The sequence below is a fragment of the Ictalurus punctatus genome, chromosome 27, assembly GCF_001660625.3.
Source record: "Ictalurus punctatus breed USDA103 chromosome 27, Coco_2.0, whole genome shotgun sequence".
Taxonomy (NCBI): domain Eukaryota; kingdom Metazoa; phylum Chordata; class Actinopteri; order Siluriformes; family Ictaluridae; genus Ictalurus; species Ictalurus punctatus.
In genome coordinates, this window is record NC_030442.2 from 2,977,583 (window position 1) to 3,003,548 (window position 25,966).

The 25,966-nt window shown below is 39.2% G+C and overlaps 2 protein-coding genes across 2 annotated transcripts; one reads left to right on the forward strand and one right to left on the reverse strand.

Annotated features, from left to right (window-relative positions):
• Nucleotides 1-256: 256 nt before the first annotated feature.
• Nucleotides 257-10,722, forward strand: adgrg7.1 (adhesion G protein-coupled receptor G7, tandem duplicate 1). Its single transcript, XM_017458868.3, has 16 exons — nt 257-345; nt 1,510-1,875; nt 2,973-3,077; nt 3,863-3,966; nt 4,095-4,247; nt 4,472-4,563; nt 5,250-5,377; nt 5,971-6,117; nt 6,337-6,509; nt 6,588-6,746; nt 7,601-7,713; nt 8,241-8,569; nt 8,708-8,789; nt 9,070-9,228; nt 9,369-9,528; nt 10,199-10,722. The coding sequence occupies exons 1-16, from the start codon at nt 315-317 to the stop codon at nt 10,385-10,387; spliced, it is 2,490 nt and encodes an 829-aa protein (XP_017314357.1). The 5' UTR covers nt 257-314; the 3' UTR covers nt 10,388-10,722.
• sun2 (Sad1 and UNC84 domain containing 2) lies at nt 10,642-24,960 on the reverse strand. The gene is made up of 18 exons (XM_017458922.3): nt 24,779-24,960; nt 19,762-19,879; nt 19,561-19,673; nt 19,243-19,407; nt 18,523-18,582; nt 18,348-18,441; nt 18,214-18,275; nt 17,883-17,992; nt 17,692-17,805; nt 17,521-17,574; nt 17,379-17,422; nt 17,120-17,270; nt 16,705-16,929; nt 16,054-16,138; nt 15,740-15,855; nt 15,482-15,649; nt 15,213-15,305; nt 10,642-14,992 (listed from the first exon to the last, which is right to left on the reverse strand). The coding sequence occupies exons 1-18, from the start codon at nt 24,807-24,809 to the stop codon at nt 14,876-14,878; spliced, it is 1,920 nt and encodes a 639-aa protein (XP_017314411.1). The 5' UTR covers nt 24,810-24,960; the 3' UTR covers nt 10,642-14,875.
• Between the last annotated feature and the right edge of the window lie 1,006 nt (nt 24,961-25,966).

Genomic DNA, 25,966 nt, shown 5'->3' on the forward strand with positions numbered 1-25,966 from the left:
AACAAGCTCGAGTTACAAAGAAATAAATATGTAAATAAGAATAAAACTCATTTCCATGGATATTTTATTTTTTGAGACAAACGCTATTTCGTGTCAGATTAGAGAACTCTAATTATATTCATAACCACGGGTTTAACTGTAACGCCACTTATTTACATGTACGCAAAGGGTGCCATTATTTCAGTTGTACATCAGAATCCAGGCAATGCAAATAATAGATGTGTCCTTCCAGTGGCAAAGATGTTATTGTCATGTAGGCGTAGGACGTCTGACTAGGGCTCAGTACTGCATTCCACTTACAACCGTCTAGCGTGATGGACCGCTTCTTGTTAATTCTCGCTTCAGGTAAGTCTTTATTTTTTATTTATATCGGCCACACGTTTGGCACCATCGGTCACAATTTAGGCTTAGAGGTACTTTGAAAAGTATTTTCCCTATTTAATAATAAACAGTATTATTTCCTGACGTTTCACGACATATAATCCCAATGAAGTCCATTTTCATTCCAGGTTTTAACAAGAAAAAAAAGTGGAATAGTCCAATGGGGGCGAATACTTATGCAACGCATCATATCAAATCATGGTTTTTATATGGTTCCTACCACTGGCCTCAGAGAAAAACCGTCCATTTGTTTAGATCGCTCTGTTCTTTATGGAAGCTACAGTGTAACAAATACAATTAAAATATATTCGATTTCGAAAATAAACTGCACTTTAACTTCAGATCAAGATCTGGGTCGAGCTTTCACACGAGCAGTGTTTGAAAATTTTCCAGTACACAGGAAGCCCAAATATGGAGAGTGTATACAGTCACGACTGCGTTTCCTTTTCTTTTAAAGCGTCTGTATTTCTAACCCTAACCCTTCGTATACTACAGGGGTCAAGTGGACATTTCAAACAACCATTCAGAACAAAGCTGATATTGTCAGCCTCCACAGTGTGTGTGGTTTGTACTGCATGTAAACGACAATGTTCCAAGAACAGTGTCCATATGCAAAGTTGTGACTCATGTGTTTACCTTAGAGCTGGGCTTTTTCCATTTTGTCAAAACGCATCATTTGAATGATGAACCCTTTGAAACATTAGCTCTGCTTTCTGAAGCAGGAATGTGCAAAGTTGGTTTAGCAGTTAGTGTTTTGTCTGGCTTTGATGAAGGGCTTGGTGCTGTTTGAGGCTTGGTAAACCGAACGGAAAGCAAAAAATAAGGCTACCTGAATTCAACGGTATTGGAATTTCATTGAAGTTTGTTGACCCCGCCCCTCACCCACACCTTAACAACTTGAACTGTATGTGTTCAGGAGAGATTTGCTACAGATCTACCTGAAGTACACGCTAGCCGGTAACAAGCCACTAGTGTTGCTTGGGCGGGGCCTGTCCTGTCCAGTATTTTTATTCTTTTTAAGTTCCATTGAGAAACAGTAGTAGTTATATATGGTTATAGGCCAAAGGAACGTGGAAGTGCACTGACTGAACCAAAAGTGACGCTCATTCTTGTGTTCTGTAAATGCAGTAATGGCACTAAGTGGGAACAACACCGCGTTGACGAACACCACGTCGACGAACACCACGTCGACGAACACCACGTCGACATACACCACCATGTCGACGTATACCACCATGTCGACGACCACCAGGTCGATGACCACCATGTCGACGAACACCACGCCGACGACCACCAGGTCGATGACCACCATGTCGACGGACACCACGTCGACGACCACCATGTCGACGAACACCACGCCGACGACCACCAGGTCGATGAGCACTACGTTGACGAACACCACAGCGACATTCCTGCAGTGTCAGAACGGTGGTCGTGAAACGAACGGGTTCTGCCTCTGCCCCGATGATTTCACTGGAAACTTCTGTCAGTTATGTACGCCCCATTTCAAAATTTTTACATTTGAAAGTTTAAAGTTAAAAGTTTAGTTACAACTTTTTGAAGTCTCAAGTCCCCCCCCCCCCCCCCCCCCCCCAAAAAAAAAACACGCAAATTCAGGAGAGCTTTAATTGGAGTGAACCATAAAGCGTTCGCTGCTTTTAGTATGAACTGCAATAACTGTTCCATTCAAGCATGCGAAAGGAAATTTCCTAATGAAAACCGGAATGATTTCTAAGCCGGAAGAAAACCCGATACAGTTCTGTTCATCGAAGGCTTTCCTTTTTCTACGTAGTTTTGTTAATGTTAAAAAAAGAAAATGTCATAAAATTTTGACCAAAGGCGCTGTCGAATTCTCGATTCTAGTACGTCTAATAATAATCGTGTTATTGTTTCACAAAGGAAAACGCATACTCTCTGGAAATTTATTTATGGAAGGAGTCTCCGGTCTCTGCGCTGCTTTGTAACACTTAGAGGTAACCGTACGTTTCCCGCAAGTCTTCTCGTTCTCGTTTGTAGTCGCTAGAACGGAAACGGTTCTCTAGGAACTAACTTGTTTCGCAGGCGTTGCGTTAAATTTAACTTGCACACCGATGCGAAGTACAATGTGTTGTTCTTTAATTAACAATAAAACAAACAAACAACTGTAACGGTTTCCAAGTTGTTGTGGTATAAGGGGAATAAAACACTCACGTGATACGTGTCGTTTGAATCTTTTCCTACAGTAGAACAGCATGCCCTGTTGTGTTGTATTCCTTTTTATACTTATTCTAATTGCATTACAAATGGTACAAAAAGTCTCGACCTCGACCCAGAACTGTTTTAATGCGTCGTCAAGAAATTCCTTTGTGAAGCTAAAATCTTTCAATTACAGCTGATACATAACTGACTTTATATGTGTGTTGTGTTTTCCTGATTTTTTTCCGATTCCAAAAAAAAGAGAGAATGTTTTACTTGTACTAGTGAATAATAATAATAATAATAATAATAATAATAATAATAATAATAATTCATTTTATATTTATATTATTTTGTTTTTGAGAAATGAAGACCTTTGTGTCGTGCTGTATGTTACAGTTTGTCTTTACTTACAGCAAGCCTCTGTCCTAAATCACGTGTTTCTGGCTTCACGTTTCCAAAGACGCTTATTGGACAAGCAGGTTACTCAATCGAGCAATGCAGTCAAGGAACCCTGAACGGTAAAGTATTTCAGCGGTCAAGCAATTAACATAAAAAAAAACAAACAACCCAGGTTATTTATTAAATGTAGAGTTTTTATATAATTAAAGTGTTCTATATTTATTAACTGTTTAACATTTCAAAATGCATGTTGTCTCTTTTAACAAAAAAAAAAAGGTTTGGGTATCAGATAGAAGTTTTGCTTTTATTTCAGTTATAAAGCTTTTTCTTTACCTTATCACGATGGAAATCTTTGGATTTATGTAAGTGATTCAAATATGTTTTGCCTCGATCATCTCTAGGGGGCGCCACAACAATTCACAAATTCGTATAACCGCTCAGCAATATCGGGCGGCTCAACATAAAATCTCGTGAATCGTGATTTTGCTGAACTGGAAGTCGGCCATTTTGAGTTTTCACAAAAGCTTTTTTTTGGTCTAATCTTTGTGAAATTTGAACCGCTGCGTTGTCGGACCACGCTGGACAAAATATATTGGTCTGATTTTGAATATCTAAGTCGGCAAACAGAAAGTGAGGCTATATCTTTGATATATTGGCACCGAATTTACCGTAGTATATCTCCTTGGGAACAAGTGCTGAAGGTCCGGCTTCGGGTCTTCCTCTTTTAGACGAAGGCCAGAAGTGCTTGCCCCTTAACTGTTGATTGCAGCTATAATTATTATCATCATCAACATCAACAACTTTAATGAAAAACTGAAGTTGATACATTTCAGTTTTATAAAACTGAAGTTGATACATTTCAGATTTACATGTTTTTTTGTCCCTCTGTGTTTGGACCACGTAGCCGGATTTCCGATGGCCACAGCTTTGTGTCTGAATAACACTTTCAATTTTAGTACACCTCAACGGCTGGACTGTGAACAGACCCTTATTACCATCAATAACAATGTGAGTAAATTACAGCTTTTATTATGTGCTCGCACATTAACACTCGATTTCTTTCAGTGCTTCATTGTAACGCTGAAAGCGTTGTTGTATTTATGTATGTATTTATTTATTTATTTATTTATTTTTAGCTTTCAGATGATCCTCCTAAAGCCATGGAGCTGGCCTCCAGGACCCAAATCCTCACATCCAAACCAGACAAGCTAACTGTGCAAGACATTAATGCTGCTGCAAACATAGTCAACAGACTGCTCTCAAAAAGTAACAGCGAGGAAAATAATCAGGTGCGTTTCAGTTCATTTCACCTCATTGTCGCACAACACGATGTTTAAGAACGATGTTTAAAAATCGAGTACTTTAAATATGTCTGGGTGAATCCATGAAAAAAACAGTGAAAGAACTTATTTTCTTCCCATGAGCATCAGGAAATTCAACTTCCTAATTTGGTATGTTCCAAATGATAATAGCTATAGTGTTATAATTTTTTTTTTTTTTTTTATTCTGTCAGAATGTCTTCGTTGCAGCGGTCACCACAGTCAGCCAGATTCTTACTGCTAGCACGAAGCAGTTCGACCACATCACTACGGATTCCATCACCAAGTACTGAATTCATTCATTCTTTACTGAACTGAACATCTACTGGAAGTCTTTACTGATGCTACGTAGTGTTAAAACGTTAGCTTGACCTTGTTAGCTGACTTGACTGGCTGTTATGTTATGACAGAATATCTCACAACATCCTATGGCAATTACACTTGAACGTAAGCATGTAAACGTTGATATTGCGACGCTTTCTGAACATCGAGGAAGACATTTACTGAACGTTTTGCAACAGTCAGACATAAAGTCGTAAATGTTCCGGCAGGAGTTTTTTTGTTTGTTTTTACGCTTTGCGGTTTCCCTGTTATGTGAAAAGCTACGTTTTTGTTCATGAGAGAGAAAAACTAAAAAAAGACAAGCTAGCGAGAGAACGATTCTCTGTTTACAGCGCCAAGAAGAACGAATTTGTGTTGTGGACGTTACACAATATAAATTGTAAATATAAATGGATTACGGAAAAAAAACCCAAAAACAAAACAAAGTAAAGCACAACACGGAGTGGTTAAACAAAGGGAAGCTCGCAGGACCAGAATCTAAGAAAGCGTCATAAATACACATCATAACGTTCTCAGAAAGTGTAAGCTTGTAACCTGAGCTGTAGGACAACGAGGTCAACGCATTGTTAAACCTTTTGTGTGTGTGTGTGTGTGTGTGTGTGTGTGTGTGTGTATTCATTATCTTCACAGACTCACGAAAACATTGCAGGAATTTTCCCTGAAGTGGGATAAAGGATCACCGCTCGTACAGCCGAACATCGCCATACAGTCGATCAAAGTGACCCAAAGTTTAAAAATCCAAATGACTGTTTTTTCAGGTTTGTATGTCTCCTCTCTCTCTCACATACACACGCTCTCTTTTCACATATGTTTCGGTAAAAGCGCTCAACTCTCTATTGGGTTACACAACATGAAGTGCAGATTAATGCTTGAGTAAAGTCACCTATTGATCGAAACCATTTTTCTGCCATGTTATTATTATTATTTTTAAAACATTAGTTGTTAATATGTACATACATGTACCTTAATATTTACCAGGCATAATGAAAGAGCAGTGTGTGACTCACTGTGATGGGTCAGAAGGTGTAGGAGCAGGAGGCTAAGTGTTCCTGAAATAAACATTTACTTATTCACTTACGTTTGGGGGAATTGGATCAGATTTGAACTTAAACTGCATTTTAAAAAAATAATAAAAATGAGTGTCGAAAAACAGAACTGAAGGTCTTCCTGGAGACCACTTGTAGAGGAATGTAAAACCAACACACTATACAAAAAACAACAACAACAACAAATATTGCATATATATATATATATATATATATATATATAAGTATATTTTTTTATATATATATATATATATATATATATATATATATATATATATATATATATATACACTTACTTTGTACAGCTTTAAATAATGGAAACCAAGGAAATGTACCTTCGGGAGATTCGTCCGACACCTTGTCAGCCAACAGGATAAAGATAAACAACGCCTCAGTTTCTCCTAGTGACCAGTTTCCCATCGATGTCGAGATGGACGTCAACCTTAAAGAAGGTACGGTCTATTACAGCGTTTGTTACACCCAACTCAGCCGGTTTATGCAATTCCTCAGTGAAGACATGCAAAGAATAGAGAACAATTCAATTTTAGTACCTTGCTGAGAAGTACAAGAGCGGTTCTTAGTTTCTTATAACTTTATGTACTCATGAGGCTACAGTGCGGTTGAATTTTTCTTCACTGTTCTCTCTCCTGTCCCTCTTTCTGCTGTCCTAGCTACAAACACGAAACAAGAAGGCACCGATATTGGCTTCGTGCTGTACAATAACGATCAGTTCTTCAGATCCAAGGTCTACCAACCGTCACTGAACATCAACAGAAAAGTGATCACTGCATCCCTGAAGGGGGAAAATGTCCTTGACTTTGTTAACTTCACTATGAAGGCCCAGGTACGAGACCAGGTATTCAGAATTCGAAATCAAGTCAATAGACGGGACAGGGCTTAGATGTGGACGTGTGTTTTGCAGAAAGTGTCTTCTGTGAGTTTCTACGATTTCGCGTGTGTGATTTGGGAAGATAACAAGCAAGACTGGGATACAAAGAGCTGCAAGAAAATCTGGAGTTCAGCTCATCCGTGGTGCAAATGTGAAGGCAAAGCACAGTTTGCCAACTTTGCCATGTTAATGGTGAGATTGGAATGCTAATGTATAATTAGCAATATAACGGTTAGACACTGAAGTGTACACCGAACAGCCATTACATTAAAACCATTGACAGGTGAACTGAACGATATGGATTATATTGTTACATTGGCACTTATTATGCCACCTAATATATGAACAATCAGTTCTCGAAGTTGACGTGTTGGAAACAGGAAAAATGGGCGAGCGTAAGGACCTGAGTAACTTTGACAAGGGCCAAATTGCGATGGCTAGACGACCGAGTCGGAGCATCTACAAAACGACAGGTCTTGTGGGCCGTTCTCGATATGCAGTGGATAGTAAAAGTGGGCCAAGGAAGGACAATTGGTGAACCGGCGACAGGGTCATGGGATAATGATAATGAGGCTTTATTAGTCATATATACATCAGTATATTTAAGTCGAGGTCAGAGCGCTGGGTCAGCCATGATACAGTGCCCCTGGAGCAGAAAGGGTTAAGGGCCTTGTTCAAGGGCCCAACAGTAGCAGCTTGGCAGTGGTTCTTGAACCCTGATCAGTAATCCAGCGCCTTAACCGCTAAGCCACTGGATGAGCTGGACAAACAAGTCCGAACCATGGAGACCTCACCTCACAACTTACAGGACTCTTAGTGCCAAATACTGTACCACAGCGCACCTTCAGGGGTCCTGTGGAGTCCACGCCTCGGCGGGTCAGAGCTGCTTTGGCGGCACCTACACAATAATAGGCCGATGGTTTTAATGTTCTTGCTGATTGGTGTATTCTATGATACGTGAATCGTAGAATTCATAGAATATGGTTAATAAAACATTATCATGTGTTCATAATGTTTGTTTATGTAAAACTCGTGGGTCTTTGCAGAGTTTCCGCTCAAACCCTGAAATAGCCGAGGCTTTAGGCATTATCGACCTAATCGGATGTTCTCTGTCTGTCGTGTGTTTGACCATCACGATGATGTTCCAGATCCTGACCAGGTGAGTGGAGATGGAAGGCATGTAGGCTTTTTTTGTTAATTTAAAAAAAAAAAAATTTAATTTACATTGTTTGTTTTTTTAAATCTGGTGGACCATGTCAATGAGGTAAAGAACGATAACAAAGCGATTGTGTATGTCAGTTTCTTAAAGCAGTGTTCACCAACGCTGTTCCTGGAGATCTACCTTCCATAAGACTTTAGATCCAACCATTATGGTGCCCACCTGACCAGGTGGAAGTTCTTGATCGACTGAAACAGGTGGGTTCGATTTTGTCTGGAGATGAAACCTGCAGGAAGGGAGATCTCTTCTGCAGGAAGAGGGTTGGTGACCACTGCTAAAGCGTTTCCAGCTAGCTTGTAAGTTGAGTGAGCCAGTGCTGAAAGCATTGCTGGCCCTTTACAAGTTGCAAGCATATTCAAGGCAGTGAAGTCAGAAAAGTTTCTATAAATGTATTCACTCACATACGTTTGGCCTATAAACCTTGCCTTTAACTGCTTACTGATGATCCCCAACACTCCTCTGCGCAGAAAGTCAAGAAGATCCAGTCCTACCGTCCTGATGGTCAGCATCTGTGTGTGTATGACCATCGTCTACCTCCTCTTCATCTTCGGCATTAATAACTCGTACCTCAGCTCCGGTGCTGCTATTTCGACAGAGAACATCATTCCTCCGGTTGATTTCCATCAAGATCCAGACTTTGGGACGTGTACAGTGGTGACCGTTCTCCTCCACTACTTCCTGTTAGCAGCGTTCACCTGGAGCATGCTGTACTCCGTGCACATCTTCCTCCTGATCAAAAATACCATCTCGGGGCCGCCACAATACTTCAGTGTCTTATCCATGGTAGTGGGTTGGGGTAAGAGACAACAATCCCTCATTGTTACAGTGCATGCGCTCATGTTGCTGGAAAGTTAAGAAGTGTGAAGCTCATCGCATAAGGCTGTCTTTCGACTTTTACGTGGTAGTGTTTTAAATTCTCCATCTCCATCTCCAGGTCTTCCTGCGGTGGTGGTCGGAATCTCTTTAGGGATCACGTACCGGATCGAAAACCCCTTAAACTACAGACAGGAGGCGCTGTGAGTACGACAACCTACAGTGTTTCTATAGTAACAGATCATTAACCGGGACTTGTCTGGTCATAATAAATGAAGTTGAATAATAAATTGATTTAATCTAATTGTTGCTTGGTGAAGTTTTCTGCGAGCCAGAAAGTTTTAATAACTTCCAGAGAGAGAAAAAAGTAGATGCTGGTGTTCATACGTGTGTGTGTGTGTGTGTGTGTGTGTGTGTGTGTGTGTGTGTGTGTGTGTGTGTGTGTGTGTGTGTGTGTGTGTGTGTGTGTGTGTGTGTGTGTAGCTGTTGGCTGGCTGTCCTGGATCAGAATAACAGATTTGATGGGACGAAACCCATGCTGTGGAGTTTCCTGCTCCCTGTCGCTGTAATGCTCCTCTTTAACATCACAGTATTCTTTTACTTCTCATACGCCACCTGCAAGATCAACCCTGACCTCAACAGGTGTGTGCGTATGAGCGACATTATGAAACAATCGCAACAAATATAATCACACTCAGCCTAACGTTCAGAAATGTTGACCAGTTTTCATCTGCAGGTAAAAAGTCAGCTTCAAGATAACGGTTGCTCCCCCCCCCCCATAGTTCACAGGTCACTCCTCTACGGAATAAAATGCTCAGCTGCACCTCCATGGCCGTGGTGCTCGGCCTGTCCTGGGTCATCGGCTACTTCATGCTCCTGGAAACAACACCCATCACGCACACCATCCTCAGCTTCGCCTTCTGTCTCTTTAACACTACGCAGGTATGCGCTTGTGCTCACAACATTAATTTCTTTCATTTTAATACCTAAATAAGAGATTAAAAATAAGATTATAAGGCCTTATTTTAATCAATCTTTTCTTGAAGTTACATGATAATGTTTTTGTAGGCCAGGCTGAACTAAAAATTCCTGCCAAGAGTACAAAAGTTGAAAAATGTTGACATTTAGCCATGCCTACAAATCTCCATAAAAGACAACGGGATAATATTAAAAAAAATGACAATGGTGAAAAAGCCTTCTAAGTGTGTAAAGATTCCAGTAGCGCAGCTCGTCCATCGCAGGGCGTCGGCTACCGTAGCCACGCACTAACTCTTCCTCCTTATATAGGGCACCTTTACTTTGTTTTAATTTATGGATTGGTTTTAGATCGCTTAACATGGAAAAACTTTCCAATAAAATTTTCGCAATATTTTCGGTAAATTGGGGTGTCTGAAGTGACAAGTTTCTTGCAATATTTTTGGGAATCCATCATCTAAGGTTGCACAGCCTCAACTCTAACGCTTCCTCATACACGTTCAGCGTTTGTTTGATGCACGACTCGCATCTTTGCAGAAAGATAAATCGGCTCTGAACGTTCTATTAAAAAATATCTTTTAAACTCGTTCAATAATAATGAATCTGATGCATGTGTTTTTTTTACTCTCTTCTAAAGGGCATCCAGATCTTCGTGTTGTTCACCTTAAGAACGCCAATCTTTAAGAACAAAGCCCTTGCTCTTTTCAAGCTCATCCCGATTCCTGTTCTGGCCAGACATAGAGAATCATTCGATCTGTGGGTCATAGAAGCAGCTGATCAGGAAGAGAGCTACAGATCCGTTGACTTGGACCGGGACAATGTATAGCGTTGAGAAAATGGAAAGAAACGAGTGTAAATAGAACCGTGGCATGGTTGTTGCTGGTTTGAGGATCTTAGAAACTGTACATCTCCACAGCATGGTGCAAAAAACAACAAAAACCTGAGCGTTCTGAGGAAAATAAGCACTCTTTACAACCGTGCTGAGCAGAAAAGCATCTCAACAGGTCAGCCAGGAACAGGAATCTGAGGCTACTTAACTGCCTCTAATTACAAGTTATATCAGTACACAAAAGGAAGACATTACTGTTTGAACATGTTTATTCCACACTGCTGAAAATCTGCCAATCAGTTCGGCTTGCTTATTTATTTATTTATTTATTTGTTTAAAAACACAACGAGACACTTGAAGCCGAATTACTATCGAACGCATGGAAATCAAATAATAAACATAAAAATCCAGTTGCTTTTTAAAATACCCCAATTTCATTGCAATGTACATATCAAATTCATTGAAGAATAAACAAACAAAACAAACAAAAAAAAACATGTGAGGGAATTATGCTTTCAAGCACTTGCATGCGAGTCTTGTATGTGATTTCTTTTTAAAACAGAAAGAAAAAAGTCTAGTTGGTGTCTGGATTATTAGTCAGAAATACTGTAGAAATCGATATTCTTAGGAAGAAAATGCTCCTTTGGAACACATCCAAGAACGGAAATTATACACTTTGTATAATATACATATAATATAAATTATACTGACATGTATTATGTATTCTCTCTCACTCACTCCCCCCCTCCCTCACTCCCTCCATCCATATCTATATCTCAAATGATGGTGCCTGATTTAAAAAAAAACAAACAAACAAAAAGTTACACAGAATTATTCTTGGCCTGAAAATGGAATGTTGTCAAGCATGAAGCTTGGGTTTGTGGTGTGAACTATATGTTTAGAAGCCAGGGTGAACAGCTTGTTGAGATAAAAAGTAAAATTGGATCTTGATATAACTTAACTACACAGTCATTTAACAATCTGTCATGTTGCTTAATGAAATGACTTGTAGAATTGAGAAATCGGAAGAAAAATCTAGTCTGTTAAACGCAAAACATACAGAAATCCATTTCTACGCCCTTTCTATTTCATTGTGAAATAAAGAGCACTTTGGGTATAAATGATTAGAAAATGAATATTGAAAAGTTTCCCTGACCCAGCAGGAGAGTCTAGAATGACTGAGTGAATGAAATTCGTTATGACACAATACAACATAGTGCACTTCTTTTAGCCACACCCACTTACAGAACATCATGAATCAAATCTCAAACCAATCGATTCAGCGTAAATTAACTTCAAACAGTATACAATCAAGAATAACACAACAGCTATGAGGTAAAAGAAATGTGCTCAGGTTTTATGCATAACCTTTATGCTGCAAGACACTACTTCTAAATTGACTATTAGCTGTTTAAATCAAATAAATATCCATTTGGAAAAAAAAAAAACAAAAACTGAATGCTGATTATAAATAAAACGATATAGAAATATTAATTTTTCTAATAATGGTACCTGTATGAAACCGTGAAAGCTAAATACTGTTTGGTGGGCTAAGAATTACTATATGATTTGTCTTCATGAGCATTAAGAAAAGGTTTTAAATATTCAAGTTTCAGATTTATGACTATCGCAAATTACAAAAATGAAAGTGAACATCATATATAGAAAATTCTGCCTCTTAAAATAAAAAGAACAATAAAATGTCAGAACGTTAACACTTTGAGCAAGAACGCAAAAATGTAAAGAAATTCTCATACTCAACAATGAAATGTTTTCATTTTTACCTCATGTCTAAGATTATATAGATGCACAGGTGCGTCTTAAAAAAAATTAGAATATCATGGAAAAGTTAGATTTTTTCCCAGTATCTCAAATATTAGAAAAAAAGAATTTATAATACAGCAATGTCGACCTGAGAAGACTAATCAGCTAATTAACTCAAAACACCTTTTGACTAAAAACACAGTTGCTCAGTGGTCCAAAGTCATCTTTTCAGATGAAAATAAATTTTGCATTTCACTTTGAAGTCAAGGTCCCGGAGTCTGGAGGACGAGTGGAGAGGAACAGAATCCAAGCTGCTTGAAGTCCAGCGTGAAGTTCCCACAGTCAGTGATGATTTGGGTTGCCAGGTCATCTGTTGGTCCACTGTTTTCTCAAGTCGAGAGTCGATGCAGCGTCTACCAGGAGATTTTAGATACTTCATGCTTCTATCTCCTGACGAGCTTTATGGAGATGCTGATTTCCTTTTCCAGCAGGACTCTGCACCTGCCGACAGTGCCAAAACTTCTAGTAACTGCTTTACTGACCGTGGTGTTACCGTGCTCGATCGTCCAGCCGACTCGCCTGACCCGAACCCCATAGAGAATCTACGAGAGACACCAGACCCGACGATACAGACGAGCTGAAGACCGCTATCAAAGCAACCTGGACTTCCAGAACACCTCAGCAGTGCCACAGGCTGATCGCCTGCATGCCACGCCGCACCGATGCAGTAATTCATGTGAAAGGGTTAAAACCCTGACCGAGTATCAGTACATAAATTAACAATCTTCAGAAGGTCGACATTTTTGTATTATAAAATTCTTTATTCTAATATTTTGAGATACTGGATTTTGATTTCCGTGAGCTGTAATCACCGAGATTAAAGCAAAAAAAAAAAAAAAAGGCTTGAAATATTTCACTTTATCTGTAATGAATCTAGAATTTATAGAAGTTCCACTTTTTAAATGAAATTACACACACACACCAAAAAAAAAAAAACTTTTCCATGATATTCACTTTTTTTTTTTTTTTTTTTTTTTTTTTTTTAGATGCACGCGTGTGTGTGTATTTATTATTAATGAAATGGAAATCCATAAAAACAGATAAACAGCCTGGTTAAAAGGTACCCAATTAATAAGCTCAGCATATCTTTGACAAGAAGAACGTTGAAATAAAACCAGTAGCTTAAAAAGTAAACGGAAAAGTAAAAACGTAACGTAATTGTCACTCACCACACACACAAATGTATCTCAGAATCTGTGTAATATAGAACACAGAATATATACAGTAAACTAGACACTGTATATACGCTGATAAATTCTACACAGAAATGGCAACTTATCACCTAAATTCTGAAATTATTGGCAATGTCATTACTGACAGAATGACAGACCAGTGACCTGCTATTATGGAGATATTATGTAAAAAATTGAGCTAAAAGCAATTAATTTACTTAGTGGAAATCATTAGACGAGCCTGAAGCTGCGTATCGGTTGAAATTTGTAACATGAAATGTCATCACAAATAAAGATTTCGAGCTATAGTATCGTACAACTATATGCATTGTACAGAAGCGGCGTACACTGGCTGTACTCAAGATTTACAATGCATTATGGGTAAAAATTACATAGTGTATCCACTATCCAGGGAACATAATTCGTCCAGTGAGAACTGGGACACTACAAAATGGCCGCATGCCACATAGTGCAGTATGTAGTGAACAAATTCGGATACGTCTTAGCATTTGAAATTAAATTTACATTGGACGGAGGGTTAACTCGATCCGTGATATTCCGAAATTAAACAATGTCCCAGTATGTTGAATGTAACTATAAAACGGATAAAAAGCATGACGTCTCGTTAAATAAATTTTTTAAAATTCTGTATAGTTGACGAGGGATAAAACGCCGTAGTTGATTATTTTCCAATAACAGCACAGAGCGTTTTATTCCTTACCTGTACAGCTAATTATGGGTTTTAAAGAATAAATTCTCAAAACATAACATTGTATTAATTTTGGACATGCACGTTCTGTACGTTTTTGCTAATTCAATTGATAAAATTTTCTAAGATTGGTACTTATACACACACATGTATGACATTTTAGACAAATATATACAAACTTTAACTATAAAACTTCAACAGCTAGTCGGATTTACCCTCTCTGTAGCAAGAGAATTAAAAAAAAAAAAAAAAAAAAAGCTACTGTTGATAACGAACGCCTCCGATTAGCATTGTGCTAATGACAATGACTTGGTGCTAATCAGTCGTTTAGAATTTATTCATTGGTACACATTGGTCTACTTTCCTTCGAAAGGCCATACCAGTAGAAAAAAAATAAGTAATCAATAAATAAGAGGTACATTCCTTAGGAGTTAGTCAGCAAATAGTGCAAATGGTGGAATACTTTTTTTTTTTTCCCTGTTTGCATATCTTTTTTTTTTTTTTAAACTAATTTTTACGAATATATTTAGATATTTTTATATATTACCATACGATCCATTACTAAACACATACTGTAACCCTGTGGTTGTTTGTTCAGTGTGTGCGGCGTGTGATGGAGGAACATGAAGATCTTGAGGTCATGAACAGCTTGATATTTCTCCATCACACTAATGTTTTGAAGGTTTAGCGTTAGTTTAGGAGCGTTCGTGACTTTGAGGTCATTGCTAAAATTTTGTTGCATAGATAGGTAAAACGCTGTCCTTCTTTACGTTTCTCTCTTTAGGCGGACGCGGGCCGGCCGTGGACCCTGAAGCGATACACACAGGTGTACTCGGGGTGACCCCAATTACTGAGGATCCTCAACTCCACCAGCCCAAACACCTCAGTCCAAGAGTGCTGAAACACAAGCCACAAAAGTCCAAATATTCACACGCAAATCCGTTTATTCGTAATATTCCACTATTTAGTATTTAGAGCTGAAGCCGGGTTCAGTCAAAATATATCTAATTGTTCATTAAGTGGGATCGGTTTAAAAACAGACACGTCAACACTGTAGCTGTTTGGGACTCTTTTTTTTTTTTGTATTATTATTATTTTTCCGAATTCACTCTCTCACCTGCACTTCGAAGGTCTGGACAGGTTCTCTGTCCTGGTCGTAAACGAAAGTCCCGAGAAGTTTCCCGTCCTTGTCCTCCTCATTGATCATTCCCTAAAAGAACGTGCGAGTTGTAAATTTCAATCAACAAGCGAACAAACTGGAGCACGCCGTGGCAACGAGACGTAAACTCTCGCAGCAGGATTCACAGGTTTATATGTATATTCATGCGTGTTAATTATTATTTTTTTGCTAGCGTGGCTGTACAGAATGTGTCGGTCCGGACTCACGTAAACGGCAAAGTCTTTCGGGGCGCTGTCGATGTGTCCAGTGGGGGAGAGAACTCGGGGCAGGTGCTCCAGGGTGACGTGAGTGATTTGTACAGGGTGAGACAGAGCGATGACCAGGAAGCCTTCGGAACCACGGAACGGCCAGCACTTACCGGGGTAGAGCTCAGGCTGTGGTCACACACACACACACACACACACGATGATAGTATGATGATAGTGAGATATAACTGTGTGTGTTTGTGTGCGCGTGTGTGTTACCTGTATAACAGTGCGAGGACTTTCAGAAGGATACCACAGAGGAAATCCAAACAGGCTGATACACGCTGATCTGGTGTGATACGTCTCTGAGCAGCGAGTGTTTACTACACTGGCACCTACACACACAACATATGGTTCCTTAGGTGCACATTAATGTCCAATACTCTTATACTGAAATGATGCTTGAAACAAAAAAAAAAGAAAGAAAAGAAAAGTAGATGTAAGAGGGATTTTTTTTCCCCATTGTTGTTTCAGGTTTACAAACACCAAGTCTTGTTTAACACTTAACCTCCATATAAGGATTAATACGTTACCTGAAGACTCCAGCGCGTAGTCGGCCATTCCAATCCCATCAGCCCTGTGGAGGCTCAGCGCCCTGTGCACGATGCGTTCGACATCCTGTGACACCAGAAATTAGAACAACATTTATCATGTCACGCAGTGGCAATGTAAACAGGGCAGTGGATATGTGGAGGATAAAAACAGCTCAGAGAGGGTCTGCGAATATACACACACTATATTTACCGTGGGAAACTGTACATGTAAGCACTTTATACATATACGCACCAATATATATTATATATACACACACACACAAACAATTTCCTGTTTCTAGTCACGCTGGTGTACTCATTTTTTTTTTTTTAAATATCAATGGAAATATACTTCAAATATATTTCATATGAATTCATAGGTGTGCCAATAATTGTTGCACAGCTATATTTAAATTTTTTTTTTTTGGATAAACCTGTGTTGTGTTTAATTGTTTGATATCCATGAGAGTCTTTTTGTGAATGTTTTTAACAAAAGATCAAAAGGTTAAACAAAAGACAACTGTTCACAGGTTTCTTTTCTCATATTTACCAAGTGTGCAAATATTAGTGGGGGGCACTGTAAATATATACACACACACACACACACACACACACACACACACACACACACACACACACACACACACACACCGTTACGCTGACTGCTCCCACTCCTTCCTCCTGCAGCGTCTCTCCCACCGTCCTCCACACGTCTACCCTCTCCTTATCCTCTCTCTCCTGTCCCAATCTGTCCAGTATTTTCTTTTCCAGGTCCTCCAGCGCCCTCTGCAGCTCAGGACGCATCACTGCATCGCGCTCGGAGTTAGCCGAATCAGACAGCTGCTGCAGAAGCCAATCAGAGAGCTCCGTCTTTAACTAGAGGATGGGAAGAAGATATCGTTCTCAATTTTTAGTTATCCAAGGCATTATAACATTCATATAAACCTGTGATTTGAAGCAGCTCTCAGTCACTACCTTCCAACCAATCAAAATCAACGGTTCTACAGCTGGGTGGTATACACACTGTTAATGTGAATAGAAATGAGTGTGCGCAAGGGTGTGGTACCTTCCTGTTCTGAGATTCCTGGGCGTCCATTCTGCGACTCAAGCGTTCAGAGGCCGAGTGAAGTCTGGACACGTCCAGTCTCAGATCGGAAATCTGATTCTGCATTCCCGCATTTTCCTGTTTAATCAGGCTGCGATGCTCAGAGTCGACACTAGGTGGAGACAAATCAAAAGTACACACATTTTTAAAAAATAAAAATAAAAACTTAATGTGGTTTAGCAGAACACTGATGAGTAGGATGTCTGTAATACACACTTACTTCCTTGTTCGAATTTTCAGGTCTTGCACATCCATTTGCAACATCTACACACACACACACGAATATACAGAATAGAGAATAACATTGCATGTAATGCTGGGACTGAGTGAACATGTGCGTGTGTGTGTGTGTATTTTCTCACCTCGTATGTGTGCTTCTGCTTTTCTCCATCTTGTTTCAGTAACTTGATCTCTTTCTAAGTTAAGGTAGAGAGAGAAAGTCTGAGTTGTGATGCTGTGTTTTTACATTGTGACGAGTATAACACGCGATTCTTGCGACTTAAACATCTGGATCGCTCTGTTCACTTTCTCACCAGCACATCTTCTAAATCTCTGTCTCTCTCCTCGAGCCATTTGGTCTCTCGGTCACGGAGATCGGCGTAGAGTTCGTCTTTTAGAGCTGCAAAACTCGCATAGGCATCACGCTCCTGAGAGAGAGAGAACTCATAGGTATTCACTCATTCATTCAGATGCATTAACTGTTGAAGGAAGTGACATCACTTACATCCACACGAGGCTGAACCTGCGTGTGTGTTTTGGGGCGGGGCTGAACCGGAGGCGCTCGAGCTGAACGGGGAAACAGGGCAGTAACCCAGGGGTAACAGTACCACACACCTGCAACGACACACACCTGCTGTCAACACCAACACACCAGCAGATAACAACTGGAATGTCTCTGCTTGATATTTCTCTGCTCAACAGATAAGCTGTGTGTGCGCGAGTATTCAAAATACGACACGTCATTATAAATTTTCTTACTGCATTTTTACATTTATTTTGTAACACCTGGGAGCAGCTCTTTACAAAGCACTTCGAGAAGGTGTGTACGCACTCACCGAAAAGCAGCAGGACGAGGAGGAGGAGGAGGAGAAGGGTCTTCCTCACACCGGCAGTGCACCTGAGGAGATATAAGAGCGTGGTAATGTAGAGCACACACACTCAAATACTCACACACTCGCACAGAGCTTACCTGCTGAGCAGAGAAACATCAAGCAGAGACATCCCAGATGTTATACTGTACCATGCCACGCCTAGCCAGAAATACACCACTGCAAAGGCATGGGCTGAACAAACAAAGTAGGCGCGAGTTATAAACAGGCTGGTATTTTGGAGGAGCACGAATATGATATATATGAATCTCACACCTGGGGCAGTCAGTGCGTCTCCGTGTCCTGTCGTTCCTTCTGATGGAGTGTGAGCAGGGCCTGGGGGGTGTGGAGGGGTAATAGATTTTATTTGATTACTTACTTAATCATTTAACCAATTCCTAAAATAAAGTCAAACACTAATGAGGACAACGTTGTGGATGTGGTCCTCTGGAAGTTTTTGTCCAGATATTAGATAATACATATATAAATAAAAGTAGCTAGGGAGTTAAATAAATGAATGAATGAATGAATGAATTAATAAATAAATAAATAAATAAATAAATAACGCTATATTAGACATACAGCTATGATTCACTGATGGTACGGAAATTTCAGAAATAAAGCGTTTTTAGTGTTACCGAGACCCACTGCCTGTCATAAGTTTACATCATCCTCAACCCTGAACTGCACGAGTGAGCGAGGAGGAAGTGAACTGACAGCCAGACAGGAAACAGGAAGATGCTGCGGTTGAGCTGAGAGAGCAACCCAAGAAACGCACTGCACTCGTTTCGTACGCATCTATAAACATGAATCAGACTACTAGTGTGACATCCCCGTCATTATACATACACTATATACAGTCCCCTCCGAAAGTACTGGAACAGAATCCACCTCGCCGTTCCGGTACTTTTGGAGGGGACTGTAATTCATTAATTAAATAATTCATTAATTCTTGCATGTGTAAGGTACTCCCCCCCCCCAACTCCACACGCTCACCAGTGATCGTGTTGTGCGTGTTGCCGCTCCGGCCATATCCTTCCTCTGAGGAGGAATATCCTGAGGAGAAACCTGATGGATCCATCTGAGTCGAAGTGCTCGAGGCTGAAGCGGTCAAAGGGGACACTGTGCTGCTCGGGGCCCGGAAAGCAGAACTCTTCCTCGCTGGTGACACAAGACAACAACAACAATAATAATAATAATAATAATAATAATAATAATAATAATAATAATAATAAACACTGATTTATATATTTATTCCAGAGAACAAAGTGTAAAAGGTGCTTGTCCGTCTGATAATTAGAAACCAGAACTGACCTGTGAGGAACTCGCTCGTGCTCGGATTCTGGGATTTGCTCACATTGCTGCCGTTGCTGGGGCTGAGAGAAGCTCCACCCCCTTTGCGGGTTCCCATTTTCCTCTTGAAGACCCTGGAAAAATTAACAGATGTGTACAGAGAGGCACGCGTTGCTTCCCGAGATGATATACAGCACATGCACTCTTATGACATACGCGTACCTCACGGGACTCTCTCTATAAGAGATTTGTCCTACAGATCCGGTAGAGCTGGTGCTCGCCGTGTCATCGTCGAGCGGGTAGGGTCTGCTCGACACCAACCGCGCACTACGCCTTGACTCTACAGGACGAGAGACAGGGAAGAACGGTTCATTCTTAATCATGTAAGCTAAGTCACCGTGACTCAAGGCCAAAAACTATACTACCAAACTAGCGATATTTAACTTCGCAAATATCAGCTCACAAAATAAGAAATGTTTGACCTAAATTGTGCTTAAAAGTAACAAGACCACCTTTTGTTTTCAAATAACTCCACTCATGGTCACACTAAACAAATGGACATTTTTCTTCTACTGCCTCTCTGTTTGCATAGCGAACTAGTTCACTGCAGTGGAGTATTTTTAAACAAGCCCAAGTTGGCATAAACTGGTAACCCCTGTCGTTAACTGTCCTGTCTGCTGCACCTCGCTGAGCAATGGGCATTGTGATCCCTGCCTCAATAGGCCTCTATTACCGCTTATTTCAGTTCATATTTGTGCCCACTAAGTGCAATAATAACTCTATGGGTGTAAATGGGGCAGGGCGCACACTGCCCCACAATTGTGCAACTAACATCTAACAAGGCACAAATCAATGAAATCACCTTATATTTTTCATATGGCAATTAAAATTATGGTACGCAGATGTGCTGCTTACATCTCATGAACTGTAACACTGCGGAGGTCAATTTTAACACTCAATGTGAAACTCGTGCATGTACAGTAGGAAAAATACATCCATTAATCTGCGTAAGCTCTGTGATATACCCTTGAGTGTAGCTTGGAAGTAAATAAGTCAATTAAAATAAATAAATAATTAAAAAAATAAAAATAAAAAATAAAAATCACTGGATGTCCATTGAACTGTGATTACTTTAGTATAGCAGGCTGTATGGTTACAATGATTTTGCCATCATTAAAAAAAAAAGTTTTAACGGATTAAGTTTTTTTTTTTTTTTTTACATAACCATTTCTTCTTATACACCCCGCGAAAATGACATCTTAGCAAAGAAAAATATCCCATTCTTATCATCATAGTTACAATAAACCAAATTGTTAAACTATTTCTACACACGTTTACCATATTCAAGCTTTAACTTCTCATTTATTATTACATTGACAGATAACTGCTTTTGTTTCTAGACAGAATGTTTCAACTTAGCAGAATTACCTGCCAACAAAACAAGACTATTTCAAGTTTGATGAGTAAATATGTCAAGAAATTGTTTTAACAACCTTAGTATTTGGTTTATTATAACCTTATGATAGAAAATACTAGATGCATCCGCCTGGATTCAAGATATTTTTACTTGCCAAGACGTCACTTTTCAGGATTCTGTGAAATGGGACCAAAACAAACCCCATTTGTTCAAAGTTCCATTAGTCTACTTGCATACTTTTATCATATGTAATGTAAATATGTAAGATCTGGTGTTAACATTAATTTCCACCACAGTTACTATGCGACTCCAACTTATTGCATTCACTGAAGGTAAAAATGTCAAATATTTATTTCACTGTACACATTAGCTGAAGTCTACTACATGCCAAGTATGTTAATCTTTAACCACTACATATTTTCAAAGCAGTTAACCACACACACAGAACGGAAACAGAGTGATAAAATATAGCATCACACACCACCACCACTGCAATGTTTTGTTGTCAGGGACAACGCTGAGCCTCACCAAACAACTGAAGGGGATTTTCTTGCTAACACTGATCAAACAATTTGATAAATAACTTAAATAATTATAAAAGAACAATAAGATTAAATTACCTTCAAAAATCTTTAAGGCTCTCTAAAGCATAATCCTAGAGGGAAATCCTAATCCTGCTACCTCTGGCTAATCAGAACTCTGTGCTGCATTTTGCTAGCAAAAGATTAGCCGATAGCATGAAATAAAAAAATAAAAAAATAAAATTGAACTATTTTGACAAAATGTCATGAATATACTGTTTCCTATCATTATACCCATACTAGGGATGTCACGATAGAAAAATCTAGTAGTCGGTACCGATACCACCAAAAGTACACGATACTCGATACCAAGGTGTGGTTTTAAAAAAAAAAAAAAAAAAAAAAAAAAAAGGATTTATTTTTAAAAAATTTTTCAACTCCTGGAGGACATCCGGACATCGTCCTCTTGAAAAATACTGGCAACAAGAGAGAGAGATAGGAATATTTTAGTTATCGAACACTATCTGACAATGACTAATAAAACAGTGCTAATAACATGCCCTATTAGCTAAGTGCTAATAACAAGTGCTAATGTGCACTCCTAAACGCATGCGCTCTCTCACACACAAACACACACACACACACACCCCTTATACTCTGAATGCAGGCATTAGTTTAAATTCACTGATCGTGGCAGGCCAAAACGATTTATTAAAAGCATGAACATGTGAATAATTATTAGTGACATTAGGCTACATTTAGCTGACAGGACTCGGGCTGAATGGCGATGCATGGTGGCCCATTAGGAGGAAGTTTAACACTGCAGTGCGTTAGCGTTGTTAACAAATAACTGGCTATCACTAACACTACATGGAGCATAACGTTAGCTGGTTTCATGACCACTGTGCCAGCTGCCTCAATCAAATATAATATAGTCTTTCAGGTGCTTCACCAAATTCCAGGTGTTTCCTCGATTTGTTTGAAATGAACGATAGCATCGGTTACACACCGGCAACCAATTCTAGCTTTCCTCTCAACGGGCTTTCCTCTCTTTGCCCCTCAACGAGTCAGGGCGGAGCTAAACTTGTTTCCATCTTCAGTAGTTTTTCCCGTGCACTTGTAGGCGTTCTTCTTCTTCTTCTTTACCACTTCTAACACTTGCGCGTATTTGCTACCCCCATCAGTTCCGGAGGAATTATAACCACGGTATCTTCATTACCAACGGTACTGATGCTAATGCAGAAAAACAAGTACCGTCAGGTTTTAAGAATGTTGGTACTGACTTGATACCGAAGTATTGGTTCTCGTGACATCCCTATAACATACTGAATACGCAGTATGAGTAAGCATGTTTGATGTCTTGTCAGCCATTTTGTTTTCCATAACTGTCCTTTTTCAACACTTTCAAGGGAGCGTTGAGGTTCAGTTAAACATTGTTTCTGTAATATCTGGATGTCTTTTAGATGTTTTGTAGCCTGGTCTGAAGAAATACACAGCATTAACGCCGACCAAATAAGAAAAATTGGTTAAAAGGACTTAATCCTCATTCAATTTCTGATCCTGCTAATAGGCTAAAGCAGGAATAATACTCGACCTACATGCTAATGGGCTAATTAGCGTTATCCAGCACACTACTGGAATGTGTTCTCTCTCTCTGTATGTGTGTGAGTGAGAGAAGGCTAAGATGTTAAAGACAAGTCACGCTGCAGCTAAACTGATCCAGTCGTGGCAATTCACATGACTTCCCTTCACTTAAAGCATTTAAAAGCCAAAAGGAATACTTTAAAAAAAAAACAAAAAAAAAAAACAAACAACCACCATTTTTGTCCACTAGCTGTGTTTCTCTTCAATAAATGTAATAATCAGCTGGGTTTATTCAAACCTCACACTTTTTAATACACACACATATCTTGGTTTTCAGGCAACTAACAAAAGTGGCAGTAAAACAGCAGCTAGAACTGTGTTTGGGGGGGGACACCAAAGATTTGGCGTAATTATTAGTTACCGAGTTTAAAAACAGCTAGCTGTGGTTCCGTTTAAGCCCTGAGAAGCTAAGGTCTCCATCCTAAAAAAAAAAAGAAAAAGAAAAAACACACAAGAGAATTTGTAATGGTTTTAATGGGAATTGTATTGGTCCCATGGAAACTGTAATGGTCCCATTTGGGTCTCTACTGGTAATTTGTCACCTTCTATTGGTGGCATGTTATGTCTAGTGCATACCATTAAGGACCGACGTCCTTTTGGTAATTATTTTAACGGTTAACTGCTGATGGTTTGTAATGGTATTTGTGTTTTTAAAAATGTAATTACATCATTTTATGAGTAAGAAATAAAACAGTGTGAGATGAGGTTGATTATTTACCAATAACAGCACAAACCAAAGTGTTTTATTCCTTTTAAACCAGCGCAATCTGCCAACGATTATGATTACTTTTTTTTTTTTTTTTAAATTAAACAATGATACATTAAAAAAAAAAAGGAATCCATTTAATATTATGGAATATCTTTAAGACAAGCTTGTTCCTGTTCTCACTCAATAGTATGTTTTATAGACTTTCTGTCTGGTTTTAATGGGAATCGGATTGGTTTTAATAGAAACTGGTCATTTGTTGACTTCTCTTGGTGGCATGTTACGTCTAGTAGATACCAATAAGGACCAGTAATGGTAATAGTATTAATGGTTAGCTGATGGTTTGTAATGTCATTTGTAGTGGAAACCATTAGAATGTCTGTGATGGTTTCTATTGGGTTTTTTTCCCCCAGCAGGGATGCCAACACACTACAGCTCATTGAATTGCGTGCGTGCGCGTGTGTGGGAGAGTGAAAGATAGAAAGAAAGGGCAATGGAAACTGCTGCTGGAATGAACCTCCATCTTCATGCGCGCGCACTCACTCACTCACGCTATACAAAAACAGTGTTTAATAATTAATTATTTTTTAGAACAATAAGAAGACGAACTAATATCTAAAACTAATCATTATCCACATAACTTCTTATTACTTGCTAATTCATCAAAGTTACATTGACCTTGATGACGTTGTACAGTATTTAGAACCAAAACAAGGCAAATGCTGCAGATGTGCAAAGCTATAAACTCACTCATCCGCGCTCAATACAAACTCAGGACTTTATCAAATACTGCCCTTGAGATTCAATATCTCATATAATACCAGAAACAACAATATCTCATATAATACCAGAAACAACAACAACAAAAAAACGATGCAAACCGATATTTATTTCCTAAAAATAAAAACGCACGCGCAGGACATGACTGCACTATATTTCAGACTTACTCACCGCCCTGTTGGCTTTCTGATAACGAAGGCATCGAGCTGGCAGATTAAAGCACACACTACCGAAAATAACACACCCCAAACACGCACAATGCTGCTCTGGACCTTGAAATAAAAATAACGGAGGAAGAGAGTAAGGAGGCCAGGAGGAAACAGTGACAGTTATAGCAGGAAGCAGGCTGTTGACAATTAAAAGCTCCGCCTCGGAGTTATTTTCAAAATGCGCGACCGGGTCAGAGATTAGCTGTGAAATGTCACCACCTTGTGGTCAGATTGAGAAACTACACCCCCACCGAACACGACTTCATAATGGAGGTCTGGTTAAGATGGAGCAAAGCAACGCAGTTTGTTCAGTGTTTGAAGTGAAAATAGAGATAATGTGTCAAAAATTCAACTCATTGTAGCAAAAAAAGTACTTAATTGAAACCTACTTTTACATGTAAACGTTTTCAACTGATGTTAAATGAAGTTAATTACAAGTTTATGTGTAAAAAAACAACACACAAAAAACCCCACAACAAATAACGTTTATTACTTAAAACTGTTCAAAATGATCTTCACTTTAAAACAAAGTTTCTTTAAAGTTTCTGTAAGTTTGCAATATTTACTTACTGTTAGATAGAATTTGTCTTGCTGCCTATAGCAGATTTGCGTTAGCTACTCAAATCTATGTTAGTCTCTCCAGGCATTAGTAAATTAAATGGAGGTCATGTCTTCTAGGGAGATAAATAGATATGAGGCGTATTATACCAGTCTTTGGTTACTCCAGCATATTGAAATATTTTTCTGAGGTAGGGCCAGGGGCGCTCATCCTCAAGTTCCACACTGCAGTTGAGCGACTTATCCAGCTTAAAACGCACACAGGTAGCTATAGCGCTAACTACATACATTGTGTAGCATGAAAAGGTCAGCGCAGATGACAAATTGTCACGATTCTTGGTAGATTTTTCAACACTGGTGAAGGACACTAAACTGAAATGCCTGGAGGCTAAATTTGATATTTACATTTACATTGACATTTTATGGCATTTGGCGGACGCCCTTATCCAGAACGACTTATATTTCATTAAATATGAGGGTTAAGGGCCTTTCTCAAGGGCCCAACAGTGGCAGCTTGCTGGTGCTGGAGTTTGAACTCATGATCTTCCAATCAGTAGCCCAATGTCTTAACCACTGATGAGAAAATGAAAGA

Bases quoted from the DNA above. Each gene is read 5' to 3' on its own strand.
- sun2 (XM_017458922.3), bottom strand. From the start codon at position 24,809: ATGCCTTCGTTATCAGAAAGCCAACAGGGCG. The intron at 17,575-17,691 runs GTGAGAAAGTGA...ACCTTAACTTAG, and splicing joins GAGATTTAGAAGATGTGCTG to AAAGAGATCAAGTTACTGAA. The intron at 14,993-15,212 runs GTGAGAGAGTGA...CTTGTGTTTCAG, and splicing joins TCCAGACCTTCGAAGTGCAG to CACTCTTGGACTGAGGTGTT.
- adgrg7.1 (XM_017458868.3), top strand. From the start codon at position 315: ATGGACCGCTTCTTGTTAATTCTCGCTTCAG. The intron at 3,967-4,094 runs GTGAGTAAATTA...ATTTATTTTTAG, and splicing joins TTATTACCATCAATAACAAT to CTTTCAGATGATCCTCCTAA. The intron at 8,790-9,069 runs GTGAGTACGACA...GTGTGTGTGTAG, and splicing joins AACTACAGACAGGAGGCGCT to CTGTTGGCTGGCTGTCCTGG.